General features: G+C 45.2%; 1 protein-coding gene across 1 annotated transcript; it reads right to left on the reverse strand.

Moving 5' to 3' along the window:
* Window positions 1-596: 596 nt before the first annotated feature.
* Window positions 597-7,219, reverse strand: TMEM252 (transmembrane protein 252). Its single transcript, XM_047700290.1, has 2 exons — window positions 6,884-7,219; window positions 597-3,096 (listed from the first exon to the last, which is right to left on the reverse strand). Exons 1-2 carry the CDS (start codon window positions 7,159-7,161, stop codon window positions 2,859-2,861), a joined length of 516 nt encoding a protein of 171 aa, XP_047556246.1. The 5' UTR covers window positions 7,162-7,219; the 3' UTR covers window positions 597-2,858.
* Between the last annotated feature and the right edge of the window lie 15,487 nt (window positions 7,220-22,706).

The following is a 22,706-nucleotide window of genomic DNA, read 5'->3' on the forward strand; positions in this document are numbered from 1 at the left end:
ACACTGGAGGAGCTGTCACCTCTAAGAATTTCCCTTCCTCATTGACAGGTGAGCCTACCATTCCTGTAAGAGAAGGGAATGACCAAAGACTGTAGTGAATATTTGCCTCTTCTCCACTCTTCCAGTCTCCGTGCCCTCCTTGCATTCAGGGAATCCTGGTTCCATCACCACTAATTGTACCATAAACTTAAGGAGGAAGACGGGATACAATGTCTACCTCCTTGAGGAAGTCCCTCAGGGCTGGCCAATGAATTCTTATTAAGCACAACAGAACGCTTTTGTTCTGACTTGCCCAGTAGGTTTTAATTGCTGGGCCTCTCAAAGGTAGGATTTGTTTGGACTAACATCCGTGTCCTTGATAGCTGGCTTCAGAGTACATCTGTTTTCAAAAAAGCAATAAATGTCTATTAGCAGTACTTCTTTTCAGAAAGCACCTGGCTTATCTTCTGAACCAATAGTTGATGTTCAGTAATGTTTGGGTTTTCAAAAAGATTAACTCATCTGGATGCTTCTTTAGTTCCACAGGGAGAATCAAACTTTGATTTATTTTCCCTTATTGATTGTTTTTCTGATACAAAACAGAGATAAAAGAGAGGGAAGTTTAAGTACAAAATTTATTGCAGTAAAGAGACCAAAACAATTTTCTTATGTAAACCAAAATTAACATGTTTCATATGACTACCAGAAGTTGGAAAAGCCACCTATGACACATGCACACTCTGGCTGAAAGCCCAGTGACAGAGTTGGTTCAGGCCCATGGACGTGTTCAGACCCCAGAAACAATTTCAGGTTAACAGTCTCAGTAAAGGGATAGAAAGAGATGACAAGAGAGAAATAACAAATTGCATTGCTAAGAAATAGTCACCTTCTCATCGAACAACCATGAGTGACCTTCGTATCAGTTATGCCCTTGAGGTCAAGGATTCAAATCCCAGAGGCCCAAATGCATGTTTCATATAAAGGGACCGGGATTTCTTCTTATGTGGCTTCCTTGTGTATTTGTCAAGATATGCTTAATCTGTACACTCAGCAAAAATGGGAAGAGGAGGCCATGGAGGCTCCATTCCATCTCAACAACCCTCTTCCTCCTTGAAAGCTCTTCATCCTCGCCACCACTATTCAAGTCCCCCTCTTGCCCATTCACTGAGGACTGCCTGTCACCAGCAGGAGCCACTATTCATCATCGATGGAATGATCAGAGAGAAGGAAACTTCAAGAAGTGAGGGTCAAGCTCTTAGGCAGAAAATATGGAGCGTGTATTTACATGTTAAAAGAGAACCCTATTATATGTCAAATATGGTGAAAAAATTTTAAATTTTTTTAAGTTAAAAAATATAAAAGAGAATTCTAGAGCAAGCTCTCTGTCTTCCTCAAGGCCTATAAGGTATTTGCACCAGTGCTGGGGCTCTACTTCTTGTTGGGACCCACTTTCTGAAGCTGGAAAGAAGTCCAAACTGCTCTGTGAGAGAAGGGAGCTGAGACAGGGTTAACCTAGCACAAATGTTTGAAGTAAATACACCCTCTTACACCCCTCTACTGGAAACAACTGTATGCTTTGGGCAAAGTTTCTTAACACTCTGAAGTCTCAGTTCATGCATCTGTAAAATGGGACTAACCATTGCACTTATTTCTGAAGGATAAAATGAGGGCTGAACAAAAAGCCCAAAAAGTTCACAGCACAGAACCCATGATATAAAAGACATTCTGTAACTGTTAGATAATAATCCCAGCATAAATTCCTGACTTGACTGAGCAAGAAACTGAGACCCAGACAGATGAAAGATTCTTGTCCAAGCTCTAAAGCACCAGGCTGCTTCTCTTCCCACTGTCCTGCCACCCGACATGTCCTCTTGTGTTAAAACCCATAATAAAGTACAATAAAGCTGAGGAAAAATCAGTGGGTTTTAAAATAAATATACCAAGTCTAAAAAATGCATGGCTCTATATCTTGAGACACAAAGAATTGTCTCTTAAGTATCAAAGTACTACAGTATAGTCTCCTTTCTTTCAATTCTAGAGATTTTCAGGGGGATTTATTGAAATTCACATGAGTATTTTAATGCCTTTCAAGATTTACATCAAAATCTATACTAATACTACTTATGGCTAGTACAGTTTCCCCCTCTGAATTCTGTGTCTTATGGATTTTTAGGTATTCTGTCTGTCCCACTTGAGTCTTTAAGAAACCTTGTCATCTCTTCTTGTACAACCATCCCATTTTTAAGATATTTTGTGTTTGAGCCATTTTGAAAGGAAATACTATAGTTGTTTTCCACATAGAAATAAAATACACAAATTAAAGTAATACGAAGTAACACCAATGGCTTCCAGAAGCACATCTCCCATGGTGTGGGTTACAGTGTCCCTCTGGTAATATGGTAAGCGGAGAGAACTATGACACCAGCCAACAAAAACCCGCAAAGTAAGCCACGAAAACCCCTCGTTTCCTGCACACTTTCCTTTCGTGGTTGTTGGGTGATGTAGTGCCTGAAGGCGCTGGGCTGCCTCACGAGCAGCACTCATTTCTCTCCTCTAGGGGCTGAGGTGATGGGAGGGGTTGAGTGACAGCCAAAAGCCTCTTGGAGCAGAGCTCCAAAAAACCGGTCCCAGAGCCCATCTGGGCTGTGATTAGTGCGAATCCTTTGAAATGTTGCCCGTTGCTGACTGCACCCTTCCGGAGCCCTTACAGGCCAAGCACATCGGCGGAACTGCATGGCTGTCATCCCCAGCATCTCCTTGGTTAGTGCTCCTGGGGGTCCCGGAGGATGCTTTCCCTCCCATAGTCTGGTGCCCGCGTTTATTACCAGCAGCTGTAGTCCACGAACGTGCATCCTGAGCACGAGGGAGTGTCGCCTGCGTCAGCATCCCTGGCTTTGCCTCTCAGCATCCTTCAGTGGCGTGGCTGCTGACACCTGGCCTGCTACAGACTCCTCGTAGGAAGGGGGGGGCTCTGGGTGGGCATCAGCTGCAGCCTCGGATTCAAGGCCCATCTCCGTGTATAGAGGTGGAGGGACATCCAAGTCGTCTCCCTCTGCAGGACAAGGTTGCTTCTCTGCATCAAGACTCTCTTCATACGCAGGAGGGTAGAAATCTGGCCTGGGGATCAAAATGCCACAAACATACATGTGTTATTTAAGTGGTTAATGCCAAAGAGGCATATGCCTGCCTCTCTCAAATCACATTGTGTGAAGTGAAACTGTTAAGAAACATTGATTTTGAAACAGATGTACTTCTTCCCTGGCATCACCAGTTTTTTAAAAAATGTACTGCTCTTCCAGCAAAACCCTCCTTATCAGCCATCGGATGTGTGCCTCTATAGTCCTATTTTTCCCAGTGGGTTACTCCAAGCTATTCCCTCTCTCTCCCTCTTGGGAACCAGGGACTTTCAGCGTGAGATCCTTACCCGGGGAAGGGACAGGGGGCCTCGGCTGTGCAACTTCCTTCCACCCAGTTAGTCTGTCCACGTCCTTGTCCCCATTCACACACATCTCATTTTCAACTCGGTTGCACTTACTGTCTCAAAACCTCCTGACCAACAAAATAATGAACGAGAACGAATGTATAAATTTGGCATATTGCTGTCATATCCCTAAACCTAATGGAACATTGTGCGTCAACTACAGTCTAATAAAACTTTCTAAAAACCCAGCTCTGTGCTGTCTCCTTGACTGTGTCAGAGGCTTCTCTCTTTCTTTTCACTCTCTTGAGTTTCAACAACCAGTTTCCAAAAAACTGTACTCATTTCTCAAGCCATTTCAACTGAGAACTTCACGTAGATTTCACTGGCAGCCCTCTCCACACCAATGGCGAAAGGAGCCATTTGCACCAAAGGTGATGTATTCATTGGTCATCTTGTCCAATGTTGCTAATTGCTAAATCCTTCTGGCTTCTCCATCATGAATGGGACGGGAGTGGTGTGAGGTGAGGACGAGAAAGGGTGAGCTTGATTAAGTTCTGTATTTATAGGGTGAATCCCTCAGCGCCCATGGCAAGTGTTGATGGTGTGTAACCACAACAGAACAGAGCCTGCCCCTTGTAGCCACAGCTCCATTCCAAATATTACCAGGCACAAAGCCAGATAGCTGAAGGAGAGGTCTACTGTACGGCATAAATCTTGGGCTTCACTCAGAATAGCCAAGGCAGTGTCACGGGGCACTTGTGTAAAGACATTGAAGACAGAAAGGTAAGCTGTTCCCTGGAGTGATCTGAGAGGCTCCAGGATGAGTGCTGCCTGCCCCCAAATCCCATCCGGCTCTTCTAGTCCCGTCCGCCCCAACCAGTTCACATTCCCAGTGCCCTGAGTTCCACCATTGCACACGCATTTGCTCTGCTACCTCAATGTGGGTTCATATTTTGAATGCATATCCTTCTTAGGCATGCATTTTTTCCTGGACTGACTTCCTGGGCATTCTGTGTAGGCTGGGAACCTATTAGATGCAGCAGGAGGAGGCAGTTCAAGGGGTGTCAAGATAGCCATATCATGGATCTCTTTGAAATAACTCAGCACAGTGTGACGTTATACATGTGTTCCTAAATTTGAGCTGCCTCCTAGAGTCAATCAGTTACTCTTCTTTTTGAAGAGATTTTATTTATTTGACAGAGCACAAGCAGGGGGAGTGGCAGGCAGAGGGAGAGGGAGAAGCCGACTCCCCACTGAGCAAGGAGCCCGACACGGGAGTCCATCCCAAGGTCCTGGGGTCCTGACCCTGGCGGAAGGCAGATGCTTAACCAACTGAGCCACCCAGCTCAGTTACTCTTATCAGGAATTCACACTCTGGAGGAAATCATCTAACATTTATACAGGAAAAAAAAAATCACTCGAGAAGCACCCTCTGTAATCACTTTAGTTATCATAATCTTTTATCAAACCTGGAAACCTTGCCAGTTAGTATAATAAACATTGGAAATAAGGTTTGGTTATTGTAATTAGTATTTTTATCAGTTAGCATAATAATGTCAAAAATCAACCATCGTGGGTAAAATGATTTATATTCAAGATATGTGGAGTAGCTAAGATATTTCAGATGAAGGCAAAAGAATTTACAGAGTCTTGCAGCCTTTGTCTTGAGGATGATCCCTGAAGTTTTATCCCTTCATGGTCCTGTGTTCAGCCAAGAATTAGGAGGGTTTTGGTTGTCTGATACTGGCAAACTGAGTTTTGTTTCATTGTAGCGAAATACATGTAACATTAGATTTACCCCTGCAGCCATTTTAAGTGCACAGATCAGTGGCATTTGGTCCATCCACCCTGTTGAGCAACCATTATCCCTCTCCAGAACTTTTCCATCATCCCAAATTGAAACTCTGTACTCAGTTAACAATAAGTACCCTCCTCCCTTCCTGCTGCCCCTGATAACCACTGTTCACTTTCTGCCTATGAATTTCATTGCTCTAGATAGCTCATGTAAGTGGAATCACACAGGTATTTCTCCTTTTATGTCTGGCTTCTTTTACTGAGTATAATGTCTTCAGGGTTCATCCATGCTGTAGCATGTGTCCAAATGTCCTTCCTTTTTGCAGCTGAATAATATACCATCGCATGGATAGACCACACTTTGCTTATCCATTCATCCACTGATGGACATAAGGGTTGTCTCCACCTTTTGGCTATCATGAAGAATGTTGCTACGAACACTGGTGTACATCTGCCTGTTCAAGTTCTTCCTTTTAATTCTTTTGTCTACATACCCAGAAGTAGGATTGCTGTATCAAATGGTCATTCTGTATTTAACCTCAATGCCATTTTCCATAAAAAGATCACACCATTTTACGTTCCCACCAGGAGTGCACAAAGTTTTGAATTTTTTTTAAAAAATTTTTTTTAAGATTTATTTATTTATTTGACAGACAGAAATCACAAGGAGGCAGAGAGGCAGGCAGAGAGAGAGGAGGAAGCAGGCTCCCCGCTGAGCAGAGAGCCCGATGCGGGACTCGATCCCAGGACCTTGGGATCACGACCCGAGCCAAAGGCAGAGGCTTAACCGACTGAGCCACCCAGGCAGCCCAAAGTTTTGAATTTTTTAAAAGATTTTATTTATTTGTTTCAGACAGAGAGCGAGTGAGCAAGAGAAAGGGGGAGAGAGAGAGAGAGAAAAGCTGGAGAGCACCAGCTGGAGAGGGAGAGGGAGAAGCAGACTCCCCACTGAGCAGGGAGCCCAACTCAGAGCTTGATCCCAGGACCCCAAGATCATGACCTGAGCCAAAGGCAGACACTTAACCAACTGAGCCACCCACGGGCCCCCAGGTTTCAGATTTTCGTATACTCTTGCTAACACTTGTTGTTTTCTGTGTGTTTTTCTAAAGAACCATCGTAATGGATATGAGGTGGTAAGGTTAACTGAATTACCCCTGAAATGTTACTGCCTTGTGTTGAATAAATCTCTTGTGTAAGGTGAGATCAGAACACCTAGAAAGACGGTAAGCTGGGACCTCACTGAGTTCATGAAGAGGTTGCGGGTCTCGTTCAATGCCTGTTTGTTCATTTGTTGTGTGGCAGAATTTGGTGTGGAACTTCCTTTCCTTGTGACCTAGTAGCCGGGTTATGGGGAATAACCCGCCACCACCTGCCTCTAAGGACAGCTGCCATGATACAACGAAAGAACCCAAGAGTCAGGCCTCTTCTATTGGCTTAGGTCGGTTTTCAATGGGGAAAGAAGTGGTTTTTCAGATATAAATACCCTCTACTTCATGGTTTTCCCCAGAAGCAGCACCATTCTTCCTAAGGATTAACCCCAGAGTAATTTCCCAACCAGAAAGCTTCAGTTCTAGACACACAGCCCTACAGGGCATGGTTATTTCTCTACAGTGGGACTAAGTTCATTCTGCTTTTCCAGAATTCAGCCCCATTGCAGCCCTCCTCATCTTCTGGCCTCCCCGTACATACCTGTCAACTGTGGCCAGGGGCAGTGCCCCAAGAGAAAGGTGTCTTCTGAGCACATGGGTGAACACTCCTTTGCTTTCCCTTGCCTGGCGGTAGGTGCTCCAGAAAATTCCACTCAGAAGGATCACAAACCCCAGTGGCAGAAGCATGTAGGCCAGGATCAGATTCCCTCGACAGTTGAATATTGATCCTGAGGAAATGAAGAAGGCCCCCAAGCAGATCATCAGGAAGCCCGTCAGGAGAGCAAGGGCACAGAGAACGAGACTAGTTCTGTTCTGCATCCCTGCTCCTTTGGAACTCTTCCACTCCCCTGCTTCCTTGCCCAGAGAGAATGCTCTCATTAGCCAGCTCGAAGCTTTATATGCCCTGGGACCAACTGGCCTTTGGACAATTAAGTGAAGCAGGCACTTAGAAGCTATTCATTAACCATTGGAAGTCACCATAATATCCTTGGAGGATTAACCTAAAAACACAGCATTGTGTAATGCAGGAAGGAGTGGCTTCTTGTTGCTGGTTTGCTCCTCTGAGCTGGGAAGGACCCTTAGGCAGCCCAGCCAATCCCAGTTATTTGAGGGAAGGTCTCTCACCTTTTGATTATAAGGGCACTCATCTCTTAATCCCCTTGGCTAGAGAAATTAGCATTACTTGATGAACTGTCTTCTTTGTGGCTTGGCAAGGAATCCTTTCCTGATTTCTTCTTTCTCTCTACTAAAAAGACATTTTTAAAGCTCCTAACAAGTTTGTCTTGTCTCTCTCAATGAAACTCTATTGCCTTTACCTTATGTTACTGGAAACATTCCAAGAGAAAAGCCAATGGGGTGAACTCCCTGATTCCTTCTCTGTTGATAAGGAAATGGGCATCCACAGGAGGAGGAAAGAGAATTCTGGAGAGAAGAACTATAAGAAAGCTTTAGGAATTTGGGGGGATTTCTGCTGATGGTTGTAAAAGGTGATGATTTGGGGGCTCCTTTGTGGCTCAATCAGTTAAGCATCTGTCTTTGGCTAGGGTCTTGATCCCAGGGTCCTGGCATCCAGCAGGCTGCAGGCTCTGGGCTCAGTAGGGAGTCTGTTTCTTCCTCTGCCCCCCCCCCCTGAGCTCATGCTCTCCCTCTCTCTCTCTCAAATAAATAAATAAATAAAATCTTTTAAAAAGGCGATGATCTGATGACTTCTCTGACCCTGGTTTTGTATCTTTCCCATTGCTGGACCCAAATGTTGAGATCCTAGGGTCATTCTGGTTAACACATAGGTGTTCGACAAGAACCTTTGCTATGGCGCAACTGCTGGCATCCATTCCTGGCTCACCTTTCCTGCTCTCATGAAAGGCCACAGTATTTAATAAAAGAGCATTTCCTAAAATGTGTAGCATGTTTTTACCTCCAAGCGAAACAAATCAACACACGTGAGAAACACCACCTCTTCAACCCCCACCCTCCCTCACACACACCTTAGAGTTGCACGAGGCACACTAGCATATTAAAAGCTCTGAAAAGTCCCACAAATAAAATACATATGAAGTAAAATTTGTTTTGGTAGATGTCTCTAAAAAAATGTTCCCTGTCCTCTCCCCTGCACCATCTGCTTGCCTGCAGCTTTGCCTCAAAAAGTCTTTACAGAACCAGCCTTCTGTTTCGTGTCTGGAATTTGTTTCCTCCATCTTGACTGTCTTTGGTTACGGACACCCTATTCTAGATCTGGTTCATGCCCTGATTCTTTCCTTTTTTGTGTGATGTTTTGGCATGTCCCTGCTGAAATTCTCCTGCCCATGGGGACTGTGGGTCACTTTTGTGCAGACAGACTATCTTCAGTCCCTCTTTGTCACTGCTACCCCACTACTCCATTACATGATTCTGTTTACTTTCCTGATGGAAAAAGGGATTCTTTGTGCCATGCCTAGTGGTGCCAGGTACAACCTTTAGCTTTATCCCCACCATCTCGTTAGCTCTACCTTCATGTTATGGGCTAGGAGAGAGAGAAAGACACTGGATCAAAAATTATATAAGGCACTTCCCTATTTCGCTTCCTAACTTCTACTTCTATGTTTTAATACTTACCCTGATCTACTTTCATCTAGTCTTGATATTATCCTTGCAATCTGAAGACAATACTTTCCCTCCTTTTCCAATTGGTCTCAAGGTTTTCAGATTTCTAAGATGGCCCCTGATGATCACTGCCTTCTGGTACCTGTGTCTCCTGGCGTGGGGGCTGGACATATTGAGAGTAGGCTGGACACAGTGACTTGATTCTAACCAATGAAATATGGTGAGATGTCACTTCTGTGATTAGGTTGCAAAAGATTGTAACTTTGCCTCCCTATCAGACTCTTCCTATTGTCCTCATGGCTTATGCCCTTTGAAGAAGGAAGCTGCCTTATTAGAGAGACCCATAGGACAAGGAACTAAGTAAGGGCAGCTTGTGGCCAACAGTCAGTGAAGAACTGAGGACCTTAGTCCATCAGCCAGTGAGAAACTGCTTCCTGCCAACGATTATGGGAATTTGAAATCAAATCCTTGCCCAGCTGAGCCTTGAGATGACTATAGCTAAGCAACACCTTGCTTGAGAGACCTCGAAGTCAAGGACCTAGCTGTGTCATGCCCAGATTCCTGCCCCACAGAAACTGAGATGATGAGTGTATGTTGTCTGTTTTAAGTTGTTATATTTCATGGCAATTTCTTAGGCAGCAATCAATAACAAAAACAGCTCTTTGGGACTTGGAAACCAAAGGGGACAATTGGGGTTAAGTGTTTGCATAGGATCTGGAACATAGACCTCATCCTGTGAAGGTTGGCTATCATCATACTCACCAATATTGTTATTGTCATTGATGCTGTAATTCCAAAGAGCTGAGAAAGACCCAGGATTTCCAACTCGAAGGTCTGCGGTAGGAGTTGGGTCCCAAGAGCAGGCAAATGTTAGTTTAGAGCCCCAGAGTGAATCTTACATAATAGAGTAAGGAGAGTAGCACTCTTGATGGGGACTGCCCACCCATAGGGCTGGGCTTCTTTGTTTTAAACCCAACTGGAAGATGAGCAAGACTGGGCATTATGACAGGCCAGGTCTAGTTCCTGTGATCACACCAGTATTTGAGCAAGTAAGTATCTCTGTTGTTTCCCTCCTCCAGTTCCAATAAAGGATAACTAATGCTCTACAATTTGTCAGATGGGTCCTCCCCTCCAGTACCCTTTAAGGAGGTCATTACCTGTCATCCAAGAGCAGTACTTTTTTATTTTTAAGCAGTGGTGGTTTTTTGTTTGTTTTGGTGAGAAATTGGGTAGGAAAGAGCAAGATCCAGGAGCCAAGAGGAGGATGAAAGGACTTCGTTACTTTATACAAAATAAAGAGCAAGATCTTGGGCTCAGAAAAGTTGAGTTTATCTGGGGTAAAGTGGGGCATCAAGGAGAAAATACAAAAAGATCTGTAGTTTACGAAGAAAGTAGATGAGAAAGGGGAAAAAAATCAATACGGAAATAATGAAATACTGCTGGGAACCAGATATCTCCTTCATGACAGTTGAGACATCTTCTTGAAAGACTAATGTTGAATTTACATTATATATTATCAAATATATACATTATTAAATAATTATGTAGATTTTTTGCTGTGACTCCGCTTCAGTCCTAAAGCATGTGCATTACTGTTCCCTGAGCATGATTCCTCTTTGAGGCCTCAAAAATGGGGATAGTGACATAGCACAGACATTGAGAGAAGGCACTGTGGTCTTCATCAAGTCTGGAAGGGGCAGGACCCCAAGAAGAGGGGCAGTTGTAATGACAGAAGAGCAGGCCACATTCTCAGGGTTGGGGAAAAATGAAAAGAATCCAATAAAGAGCCAGTACCACACCAAAACATCACCTTAAAGAGTCTGTTTCAGGATATCTATGAGCCTTTGGCTGGAGGAGGATGAAAGGACTTATGTTCTTATGCTCTGCCTACCTTCTTGGTCTGCCTTGAAACCCCCTCCCCGCAACGGCCAATGTTCCTGTTCTTGTCCACCTCACCACTCCCAGTGCTGAGTGTGAGAATGAGGAGCCAATAATAGTGACTTCGTTTAAGGGTGGAGAAACTGACAGACAGATTTCTGAGTCACCTAATCCCATACAGCGAGCTTAGGATGGAAAAAAAGAATGTTCCAGAGGAGTAAGGACAGAGGCCCTCCTTTGATAGAGAAATGTTCTGGGACCCAGTAGAAGCCAAGCCACAGTCCTCCTGGTCCAACGCCCCATCAAGAGATCCATCTAGGAAATGTCTTGCTTTTAAACCAGTTTATTTATTCATTATTATAATTCCTAAAAATTCACCCATCAGCAAAAGTGCCTGACTTGGCAATAGGCAGTAATCTGACTGACAGCCAAACTGTCTTAAAACATAATCACTCTTTCAACACTGTTCCTTTGAGCATGACTGACCCATGAGCACTGCTGAACATTGAGTGCAGCCTAGTTCCAAGCACTGTTTTGCCCTCCACATCAGAGCCTCCCTAAACCTCCCCCTTCTTTCGGACTGTCCTGTGTGATACGTAAATGCCTTGGAGCTTCTAACTGCACTCCAGCCTTTGTCTACTGGACACATGGACCAGTACCCTTCTCTCGAAAACAGAAAAATCGTATTGCTGTGGAGGAGAAGCCAATGGGGACTTTGGAAGGAAGCTAATGGTGTGTAGAAGCTATTGCATAGGAGGGGTCAAGAGTTGAGGGAGAGCGGCCAGATTCCAGAAGGTCACCTGGGTTTAGGAAATGAGGCCTTGTGGGAGGTGGGGAAGGTGAGCTTGTGTGCGTAGCCAGCCATGTCACCTGGGTCTACTTTCATGGTGGTGATTACTGAGTGATTTCTGGATTAGCCTTTCACACGTGTGGGTTCACTGAGCACTGGTCACTTCCTTCGCCTTCTTGTTTTCTTTGCTTTTGACCCTTCCCCGCCCCCGACCTCTCTTTTCCCCCTCACTCACTCAGGAAGATTTACATGAAGGCATTTTTAGGTTGGCAGAGAATAAACAGCTTCTCAGAAAATGTGTGCACCACATGGTAAAGTGATATCAGACCAGCACACGAGGTTCATTCTCACCTTGGAAAGGACCTAGTGAGTCTCTAGGCAAGAGAACACCAAGCAAGGCCAGGACTGGTGAGGGCTGTGAGGGACTCCCTCAGATCACAAGACATATGGGGCATCAAAACAGTTAGTAATGAGATAAATCGGTATTTTTAAACAATGTTTTTTAAAAAATCATACTGGCCACCTGTTTCTGCAGGTGAAGTTTTAGTGAGGAAATTGAGTCATGTCTGTGGACCAAACAAGAAGACAAATCCTTAAGACAAAACTTAAGCTACAGATCAGCCAGAAAAAAACTTAATTTCTTTGCAGATCTGTGGAAAACTGAAAAGAGGCTGTAGCCTCTTTGGATCAGAACAGAAGCTTAAGACAGAAGTGGATGACTTGCTCTGACTCCGCTTGGCATGGTGGTCAATGACTTGTAAATATGATATGGGTTCTGTGTCCCACCTCATGAAGTTCTCCTTAATATTGAACTTCTCTTGGGAACCATGACAACCCAGCAGCAATGAGCATCTGCGGCACTCAGATTATTGTCTCTATCTACCATCCCACCGAAAAAGCCAAACATCTTTATAGGAGTGGCTGGATTCCAGGGCTCAGGCAGAAGACCCACGAGATGGAATGTTGAATGGGAAGCAAGGAAGTGAGTGAACACTCCAGAAGTTATGCCTAAGAGGTATAGGAGGCACCTTAAAAGGGTCTCCGCTAGCTCAGGTTTTCTATCCTCAGCAATATTCATATTTTGACCCAAATAATCCTGTGCAGTAGGGAATCTTTCCGGTACACATGCTGCATTTAATACCAACCCTGGCCTCGTCTACCCACTAGATACCTAGTCCTGGAAATCAAGAATATCTACAGGCATTGATAAATGTCTCCTTGGGGGTCAAACTGCCCTTGGTTGAGGATCAGTGCACCAGTCCAAGATGTGACAATCCAAGCACCAGAATTTCAGAAACCGAAATGAATTGGAACAAATAAAATACATAAAAATCTACAAGTTCAGGGCGCCTGGGTGGCTCAGTGGGTTAAGCCGCTGCCTTCGGCTCAGGTCATGATCTCAGGGTCCTGGGATCAAGTCCCGCATCTGGCTCTCTGCTCAGCGGGGAGCCTGCTTTCCTCTCTCTCTCTCTCTCTCTGCCTGCCTCTCTGCCTACTTGTGATCTCTGTCTGTCAAATAAATAAAATAAAAATCTTTAAAAAAAAATCTACAAGTTCATTATATTTCTTCAGCACTAATCAACAGTCATCTCTGGTTTTTTAATGTCCTTCTGTCTATTCCCTTTGTTCCTTCTTTTATCAACTCTTTAAACGGATGTGGGAGCTTTTGGAAATTTCTTTATCTCCGCACTGTGTTCTGGAAGAGTCCCTTCTTAGCCAAATGTTCCAGCTCACTAGTTTAATATTCACCGGTGCCCATTTGGTTATTCAGATCAACTTTTAAGGAATGGTGATTATATTTTTAATGATCTAGAAGTCTGTGTGTTTCTTTCACATGGCTGTTTCTGCATTTTATGGCGACAGTACTCATCCCGGCAAATGAAAGTTCTGGTGATCGGAGCCGACTTCCAGGGTGTACAGTAGATGATTTTGGTTCGGGAGGATTCTCTCCCCAGCGTATGAGGTCTGGGAACCTCTCATATCAGAAGTGTCTCGTGCTCTCTTTTTCTTGTCACCTCTTCCCACCGTGATTCCTGCCGTTGTACGTGTAGAGTTAGTAAGTTCTGCTCTACTTCTCTGTCCAGAGTCAGTCCTTCTGACTGGACAGCCCTCTGGTTCACTGTCTAAAGCAGTTATGAGGCTTTAACATGGAAGCAAACACCGCCGTTTCCAGATATTCAGCAGATGAGGGACATGGGCAGATTGTGACAGGCCCAGGGGTTCATAATGCAATCTTTTAATTTATTGACCAGATAATGATTGGCAGGGCCCCTCCCTACACTGTACCAGTTAACCCCTAGCTTGAAGTTCCTCTAGTTAGTGGACTAATAGCTCTTACCTTTGCAGTACCCTTTTCCTGGACTTTTTTTTTTTTAAGCTTTTACTGCTCTGTCCATCCAATTCTCTTTGTTCTGTTTTCTAGGAAATCATCAAATTATCCAATCTTCAATTGTAACTTTTCTTGTTTGGCACTTCAGTGGAATTTGGGGAGGGAGGAAAAATAGACAGGTGTGCTCAGTCTGCCAATCTGATCCCAAATGTTTTCTGAGTGTATAAGGACATAAGTGGATATTATTTATAAAATTAAGATCAGACCATCTATGTAATTTTGTATTTTACTGTTTTCTCTAGAACAACATATATTTTTGGAAACATTATTTTTCATGGTTGCACGTTTCTGTTTTGTTTTTTTAAAAACTTTATTTATTTAGACAGAGCACGTATATGCAAGCAGGAAGAAGGGCAGAGAAAGAAGGAGAGAGAGAATCTCAAGCAGACTCCGCACTGAGCCTGGAGCCTGACACGGGGCTCAAACCCATGACCTTGTGATCATGACCTGAGCCAAAACCAAGAGTTGGATGCTTACCTGACTGAGCACCCCATCATGATGGCATGTTTGAATGAGCTTTCATAGTTCATCAGGCTGGAGTATAATTACTGATTTTCTTTATTTCCTCAGCACTGAATAATAAGGTCCTTAAAGACAGAGCAAAATGTCATCCTGAAGACTAACTGAAATATCTTCCCTGTGTAGCTCTAAGTGCTCCTTACTCAATTTGATTTTTTTTTTTCTCTTCCAGTTGAATAGGTCAGAACCAAAGCAGAGACTTAGGATTGGAGATGAAGTGAGACCAAGAAAGAAGGTTAGCTGGGGAGAGGATAAGACTAATATAGGCATTCCTGTCTTCTGACTTGATTTCCCTTCTCCTACTTTTTGGTGCTATTTGCAGAAGTGGATCCTTAGTTGGATTGGCAATCATGATGTTCGGAGTTTCCTTCCTCTTATTAAAGCCCTCGGAATAGGAACCTGTCTTTGGGGTACAATGTTTCTTGCGGCACATATCAAAATATGTATAAAGTATTTCGGAGGGGATGTGTTTCTACATTACAGGTGTATTAACAAGTGTAAAGATGATGTTCATCTACCCACGTTGCTATTTACTGCCCCAGAAGGATGAGTCATTCTCTGTTTACACTGAGGGACTGAAGTTACATCAGCTCACAGCCAGGAGTGGCATCAACTTGTAAAAACACCATGACAGTAACTGTAAGTTCTCGGGGGATGGTGACATGCAGAGTGTTACCTTTATTTATGTGTATTGGGATGCAGAGTACTTAAGTGAGTGTTGGAAATCAAGACAAAAAGGCAAAGGGCAACACCATACTCACAGAAAAGATTTTATTATCGAACCTGGGATAATTTTTCAAATTTTATAAATATAACTGAGACTGTCACAAGCAGATGATTCCCTTTTTCTCCCCACAAAAACTGGAAAACAAGTGCAGGGCCTTTTTTTTTTTTTCCTCTTCCTCTTTTTTAATACATTATTTAAGATGAGTCACTGGTGTCTAGTACAGAGGGGAAAATGAATAATCCATTAAAAACTCCTATTTTTCAATGAGAAACGGAGATTTAGCCACAAATTACTATCTGAACACATATAGTAGCCACACATTTCAAAAAAAAATAAGGGCCCAAATTTGTTTATTTTTTGAAAGATGAGCGAAAGAAGGATGGAAGGGATATCTTGCCTCTGATCCTTAGGTAGGGAATAACAGCTTTAATGGAAATATGTGCAGTTTAATCAAATTTCTCACTTTTCACATGGCTGGATGTGAAACATAGCTAAAACAACTGCAATTGTCATGTATCGCGTTCCACCACGTGCCAGTTACCATTCATTTACTATCTTTAATTCTCACAACAACTTACAAGATAAATATAAGCTCCAGCTGGGGTTGCAGGAGGCCGATGGCTCAGAGGATCAGCGACCAAGGTCATTTAGAGCCCGTCTGCCAACCAACAGCTAGCTGGCTACATATCCTGCAGTCTTCATCTTACCTTACAATGCCTCCCTCGACAGCTGACTTTAAGGCTGGGAATTTTACTTGGTTAGGTTACAGTTGATAAAATTATGAACTGCTATTTCTAATGGATTTTGTTTAAAGATTTTAGTTATTATTTGATAGGGAGAGAGATCACAAGTAGGCAGAGAGGCAGGCAGAGAGAGAGGAGGAAGCAGGCTACCCGCTGAGCAGGGAACCCGATGCAGAGCTCGATCCCAGGACCCTGAGATCATGACCTGAGCCAAAGGCAGAGGCTTTAACCCGCTGAGCCACCCCGGGGCCCCTCTAATGGATTTTAAAAAAATTTTTTAAAGATTTTATTTACTTATTTGACAGAAAGAGATTACAAGTAGGCAGAGAGGCAAGCAGAGAGAGAGAAGGAAGCAGGCTCCGTGCAGAGCAGAGAGCCCAACATGGGGCTCGAACCTAGGACCCCAGGATCATGACCTGAGCTGAAGGCAGAGGTTTTTAACCCACTGAGCCACCCAGGCTCCCCACCTCTAATGGGTTTTTTGAAAAATTATAGACTTGCAGTATTTATTGATCACCTCCCATTTGTAAGTATATCCCTCACAACGGGCTAGGCTTTGCTTTGTAGCAAACAACCCTAGATGTCAATGAGCATAAATAACAAACATTTAGATCTTGTTCACTCAACATGTCCATCATGGATCAGCTGTGGGTCTGCTATAAGTTGACATTATCCCAGCTGAGGGAGGAGCTATTCTCTAGAACATTAACAGTCACAACAGCCAGGAGAAAAGATAAAGCTGAAAGGTCTTGCACTGGTGATTAGAATTTTGGCTCAAGATGTCATACACCACTTTATGTACAACTCGTTGGTGACAATGGACCACACGTCCTTAACCAACCATTGGGGTGCAAAAAGGGCAAACCTACTAGGTCCAGAAGACTCTAATAGTCAGAACTATTTGGTGAGCAGCACTAACTCTATCAACAGGTAAGCAGCCAGGTGCTGGGAGGAGCACAAAGAATAAGACATGGTCCGTGCTCTTAGAAAGCTTACCTCTGAGTCAGGAAAAAAGCTACCTTAATGCAAAGAAGAGTAAGTGCCAAACTAGGATAAGCATCATGTGAAAGGAATACAGAGGAAAGAGTTCATTTTTAATTGATTTAATTTCACTGTTAATTTTAAGTGGCAAGAAGCCTCTGCAGAGCTTTAAAAGCTTGAAGAGTTTCAACCATCGAAGGATATTTTAGGGAGAAAGCTCTTCCAACTAAGGGAACTGTGTGAAAGGAGTTGGCACGTTCAAGCAAAGATGGGTGTAGGGGTGGGAAGGAGAGGCCGGTGGGTAAGACAATCAGTGAAATCAGGGACAGGAAAAGCCACTTAGAAGCAGATCGTGCAAGTGTCTGCACCACATAAGGAAACGGTGCCTTTATACTGACGTTGCTATATTTAATCAGCCACTGTCTCAGAGACTCTCAGATGAATCAGTGTTGTCTCTGGTGAACTGCCATCTTGACATATTCACCATTCTTAGCAGGGTATGTCTCGTGTCACTTAGAGTAAAATAATAGCACTCTCAGAGCAGAATACCTGGTATGCACCAGGCAATTGATGAAGATGGAGGAATGAATGAGTAGGAAGAAATTCGAGAAAGGCATCATGCATTAGTCCTTCGACACTCAAATTCTGAGTATCCACACTATTTTCTGAAGTTGGCTCCATGCCTAGTGTAGAGCCCAGGGTGGGGCTTGAACTCACGACCCTGAGATCAAGACCCGAGCTGAGATCAAGAGTCAGAAGCTCAACCTACAGAGCCACCCGGGTGCCCCAACATCTTTGTTTTGTTTGTTTTTTAAACAAAGAACGAAAATTCCAGAAGAGAGCTGCTCGTTTGAAGCCTCAGTAAAGTGTCATCCAATTCTACATGTTTAATGCCTTCTCTGTCTTCCTTTCTTTGGCCTATGGTGCATTAATTCTTTTAACGTTTCATTTTAGGTTTGATCTTCCAATTCTTTAACCAAATCTATCTTTTCTCTGCAATTTTTTCTAGGCCCTCTCGTGGGTCTCAGGATCTCAGAGCCTTCAATCCTGGACAGAAGTCACTAAATGAGAGTTTGTCCCAACACTTCAGATCTGCAGGGGCCTCGGGGAGAGGGTTACACATACTGCCTGTAGGTAGGAGTTCTCGAGTCCACAAGCCTCAGTTGACTCAGTAAAAGGAGCTATACTAGGAAACAAAATTCAAAAAGCAAACAAAACCCCCAGTCCTGTCTAGGGCTATTAAAGAATACAGAACTTTCCAGCAGCCGAGGGATATTGTCAGCCCTGGACTAGGGTTTTACACCTCATGGAAACAGAACAGGGTGTCCGGAAGGAATACTATTAATGGCTTGACTTGGCCAAGCTGGGAGTTCGCCGTGTTTACCCTAAAACTCTGCTCTGCTTCCTTGTGCGGGAAATAAAAAGAGGCTCTATTGGGTCAGTTAAGCAAAACCTTGCAAAGCATGCACGGCGGTTGGGGATTCGTGACCGATGAACAAGTGGGAGAAGGAATGGACGGAGAGCAGGACAATATGGTAGACCCTGTGAGTCCTAGTGCTCTCAGCCGGTGCTTCTCAAACGGCCGCGCCTCGAGACCACCTGAGAATCTGGAGACCGTGCAGATTCTGATTCGGCAGGTGCGGGGAAGGTTCACAATCTGGAAGCTCTAAGAACTCCCAGGTGATGCCAATGTTGCTGGTCCCTCCCTGAACCACACTTCAGCAAGCTATCTGGGTAACTGCTTCAACTAGCTGCTTCCTTGTAGCACCCTAAAAGTCAGGTGTTTCCCCCCACGGTGTTCGGGGCGAATAATCCCCCTGCGGCCTCGTGGGATGAGGGTGAATTTGTTCATCAGCCTAAGCCCATCGTGGTAATTGTACCCTCTAAGCCAGTGATTGGCTTGGGGCGAGTCATGTGAACCATCCAACGTCAACAAGATAAAAAGGAAGGCGGGGGAGGGGGAGGAGAGGAGGGCACGTTTTTTGCTCTGGTAAAGCAACCTAAGGGGGGATTTTGTCCCTTCGTGGCTCCAGAGGTTACCTGCTAAGGATGGGATTCTGGGAGTTGCTATATTCCTCTTAGAAGTGTAACAAGGGATCTCCCTGGCCCCTTCCACCTCCCTCTCTGCTGGGTCCTCTCTTTTTCTAGGCACCACCTAGTCTAGTTGAGTCTTGAACAAAAGAATCTGGCCGGGCTCTCTTTGGGACCCTCTGGTCTCCTCCTTCGGTGTTCTCCTAAAGACAGTTTTCAAACTGTAGGATAGTAATTCCCTGTCAGGTCATTCAATCGACCCAGAAAGCTGAGACCCGCGCCGGGAGAAAGAACAGAGTATCATGGTACATCACATGTGGCAGAGGTAAGAATTAGGGGGATTGTCATTTGTGGTGCATGTGTGATAGAAAATGTATTTCTTATTGGAGATCCTCATCAGGAAAGTCGGAGAACCACAGGTTTCTGTCTCTCATATGTTGCTATGATTCTCAAGCTTCTCTCCCTCTGTTTCTACCTGCATATCTCTGCCAGATCGAAACCTCTACCTTCCCCCGACTACCCCACAGGTGCAGCCAGAAAGCTCGTCAGGCCACAGTCCTTGCGCTCACGCAACACCCACTCCAAACCTCCTCCCCTCCTCCTTCTTGCATCAGGAAAGGGCACTCCCATCCACCCACCTCAAGGCAAAGTGAACCCTGGGAGTCATTCTTGGTCCTTTACAACCAACATACGCTGTCTCCACGTTTTTTTCCACTCCTATGTCTCTTTCAAAGGTATCTTCCTCAATTCCCTGTTGGTGCTAGGGTTTTGATCGAAGCACTGTACTCTCCCTACCTAACTCAGCCGTTCCACAACTCCTCTTAGCCCTTTCTCCTTTCCAATCTGCTCTCAGGCTGCAGCCAGCAGGTCCTACTAACCGTGTCACTTCCTGTTAAATTGAAGGGTAAAGCCACCAATCAATAACCTGGCAGGGAAGGAATTCATAACAATCTCCTGACCATCTACCCTGTGTGGTTCCTCCCGCTTCCTAGCCAGGGCTGCCCTCAACCTCTCCTTCGTACTGTATTGCCTCCTATTTGGGTGCCCTGGAAATGCTTTTCCTTTCAGGAACTCTGTTCTGTCATCTCTTAGTGCATCAAACCTTTCTTATTTGTTGAAGTCTCAGAAAGCTGATAACTCCTTAGGAAGGCTGTCCTTGGCTCCTGGATGAGATTAAGTCCTTTCAGCACAGAGTGCAGCATAACTGGAATTATTTCCTGGTTCTAAGGTCTTTTTCCCCCCTAAGACTACAAGCTTCATTCAGGCAAGGCCCACATCTGCTTTGTCTCTTTGCCCCGGAACCACAGTACCAAACCCGGGAGCTGGTATATGGCAGTAATTTGTTTTTTAGATAGATAAGAGAAGTGTTTTATAAAAGACATTTCTTTAACTATGAGGACCGCTTGCGATAATCCCCCCCCCTTTTTTTTTTTAAAGAACAAGTGATTGCCTGCTAGTGAGATGTTGCCCATTGAAATACTCTGGGAGGTTTGGACCTGTTTATTATTCCAGAGAAGGGCTAGCCACCCAAGCTGCAGGTCCTGTGTCTCCCAGAAGCCCATATATTCACAGAGACTGTGATTCTGCTGCTCATCTTGACAGTAAGATCCTGGCGAATCGGGTTCCTTCAGTGGTTCACTCTCAAGTTCACTCTATGTATTAGTCAGAAATCACATTCTGAGCTGTGACTTCGTGACACCAGAAATCGTGTGGTTCTCTCCCATTTACACTGCCGTCTGTCCTTTTTCCAACCCTTCTGCTCCCGTCAGTGCCAGGCCTGCTAACAAGTTAGGCCCCTGACTTCTGACAGCCGGGCTCCTTTGTCGTGCCCTCCAAAACAGGATACTTCAGGATGTCCCCCAGGGGATGCTACCGTAATCACCTTGGCCTTTCTTTGAAGTTGAGAATTAAAATGAGTTTTCTCCAGTTGCTCTTAAGTAATATAGTTAAATATTACAATGTGGTTGACCCCTGCCTCCCCGTATCTCCCCTTTGACGTGATTTGGACTTGTGCTGACTGGCCTGCTGACCAGACAAACGTGATCGAGCTGCGGAAGGAGGAACAGATAAAGGGACATGTTATACTTTAATAAAGAAAAAAAAATTGCATGTTCCCAAAAGGCTTGGGACAGGCCATGGAGGTTCATGTACTGCATCCTGCAGACATGACCAAGGCCAGACCTCCCGCAGGGCCCATCTTCTCTTGTGCTACAACCAGTGCAGTAGCCAGTGTGAGTCTGGACTCTGTCCTGTGCAGGTGAGGAGCTGCATGGCTGGTTCTCTTGCCTAATGAGGCTGTCAGGGAGTCGGGAAGGGGTGAAGCTTGGCGTCCCCTCACTCCTCCCTGACGTGAGCTGAGACTTCAGTCAGCATCTCCAACACTTGAAGCCCCTGCCGGGCTCCACAAGGGTGAGTGCTGGTCATTGTGCTCCTATTCCATGCTGCTGGCGAGAGGTCCATGCAAAACCAGCCCTCAGGCCTTCATGCGGCTGTGGGGAGGTCTCTGCTCATGCAGCAAGTTCAAGTTGTATTCAAATCAAGTCGCCAGCTATGTTTTCCTTGCTCTGTTCTTGGAAGTTTGGGGAGGCAGAAAGGCCTGAAGGGGCTGCTGTGTCTTCTCTCTTCAGGGAATGATCTGTGCCGTGGCTCACAGGGAAGCTCCAGGGACTCCTCTTTCTCTCCCTCTCTCTCTCTCTCTTTTTTAAAAATATTGTATTTCTTTGTCAGAGGAAGCACAAGCAGGGGGAGCAGGAGGCAGAGGGAGAAGCAGGCTCCCCACTGAGCAGAGAGCCTGATGTGGGACTCAATCCCGGGGCCCTGGGACCATGACCTGAGCCGAAGGCAGACACTTACCCGACTGAGCCACGCAGGCACCCAGAAGTCCTTTCGCTCTTAATAAGCACTTTGCTTCCGGGTGCTGTTTGCTTCCACTCAATATTTCACATAGTCTCCTCCTTACTCTCCCTCTCTTTGCTTGGTCCTGACTCTGGCTGTCATTCCTCTCCTCCCTCATTCCAGCTGAATATTTTTTGGTGAAATAAAGTGCTTCTCTGTCTTCACATGCTTCCTGGGTGAGTACCATGCTCTCTCCAGCAAACGAGAGCAGACTTGGCCTATTTACCCTGGGGTCCTGGGAACAGACTCGGAGACGGAGAGCTGCACAGAGCAGGCTTCGAAGGAGAACCCTCGAAGGACATGCGGCAGGTGTCCTCAGGCAGGGGAGAAGCTGACCCACGAGGGGGCTGCCACCCAGAGGCCTCCTCGGAGCCTGCAGGGAGCTCTGGAGCTGGATGGCCCTCAGAGGGGTCCCACATGGAGGCCGGGGCCAGGCTTTGGGAAAGGGATTATTCCCACCCTGGGAGATGGCTCCAGTGGAGAGGGGCTCTGGGGGCTGCTGGGAGCTGCCCATAGGGGGCCTTGCCAGCAGCTGGAGGGGGGTGCCCCAGCTGGGTCTCCGAGGCTCCCCCTGTCTGCTATGAGGCTCCTTCTGGTCTTAGGACACACATCCTGGTATTTCCCCCACAAAAAGTTGGGGGGAATAACTTCCACAAAGTAATCTAGATACTGGGCTTCTCTTGAATGAGAACTCGCAGACCAGTCAGAGTCCAGTCGGGGAGAGGAGACCCACACTGGGTGTTGCAACAGAGAGGTTTAGTATCAGGGATCAGTGAGACTGGTGTTGGCGAGGCTGACAGAGGATAAAGGGGTGGGGGCTAGTAACGGCAG

This window comes from Lutra lutra, chromosome 13 (genome assembly GCF_902655055.1).
Source record: "Lutra lutra chromosome 13, mLutLut1.2, whole genome shotgun sequence".
Classification (NCBI taxonomy): Eukaryota; Metazoa; Chordata; class Mammalia; order Carnivora; family Mustelidae; genus Lutra; species Lutra lutra.

Excerpts from the sequence above, each read along its gene's own strand:
- TMEM252 (XM_047700290.1), bottom strand. The coding sequence starts at position 7,161 with ATGCAGAACAGAACTAGTCTCGTTCTCTGTGCCCTTGCTCTCCTGACG. Across the intron at positions 3,097-6,883 it reads CCCCTGGCCACAGTTGACAG|GCCAGATTTCTACCCTCCTG; the intron begins GTATGTACGGGG and ends TTTGATCCCCAG.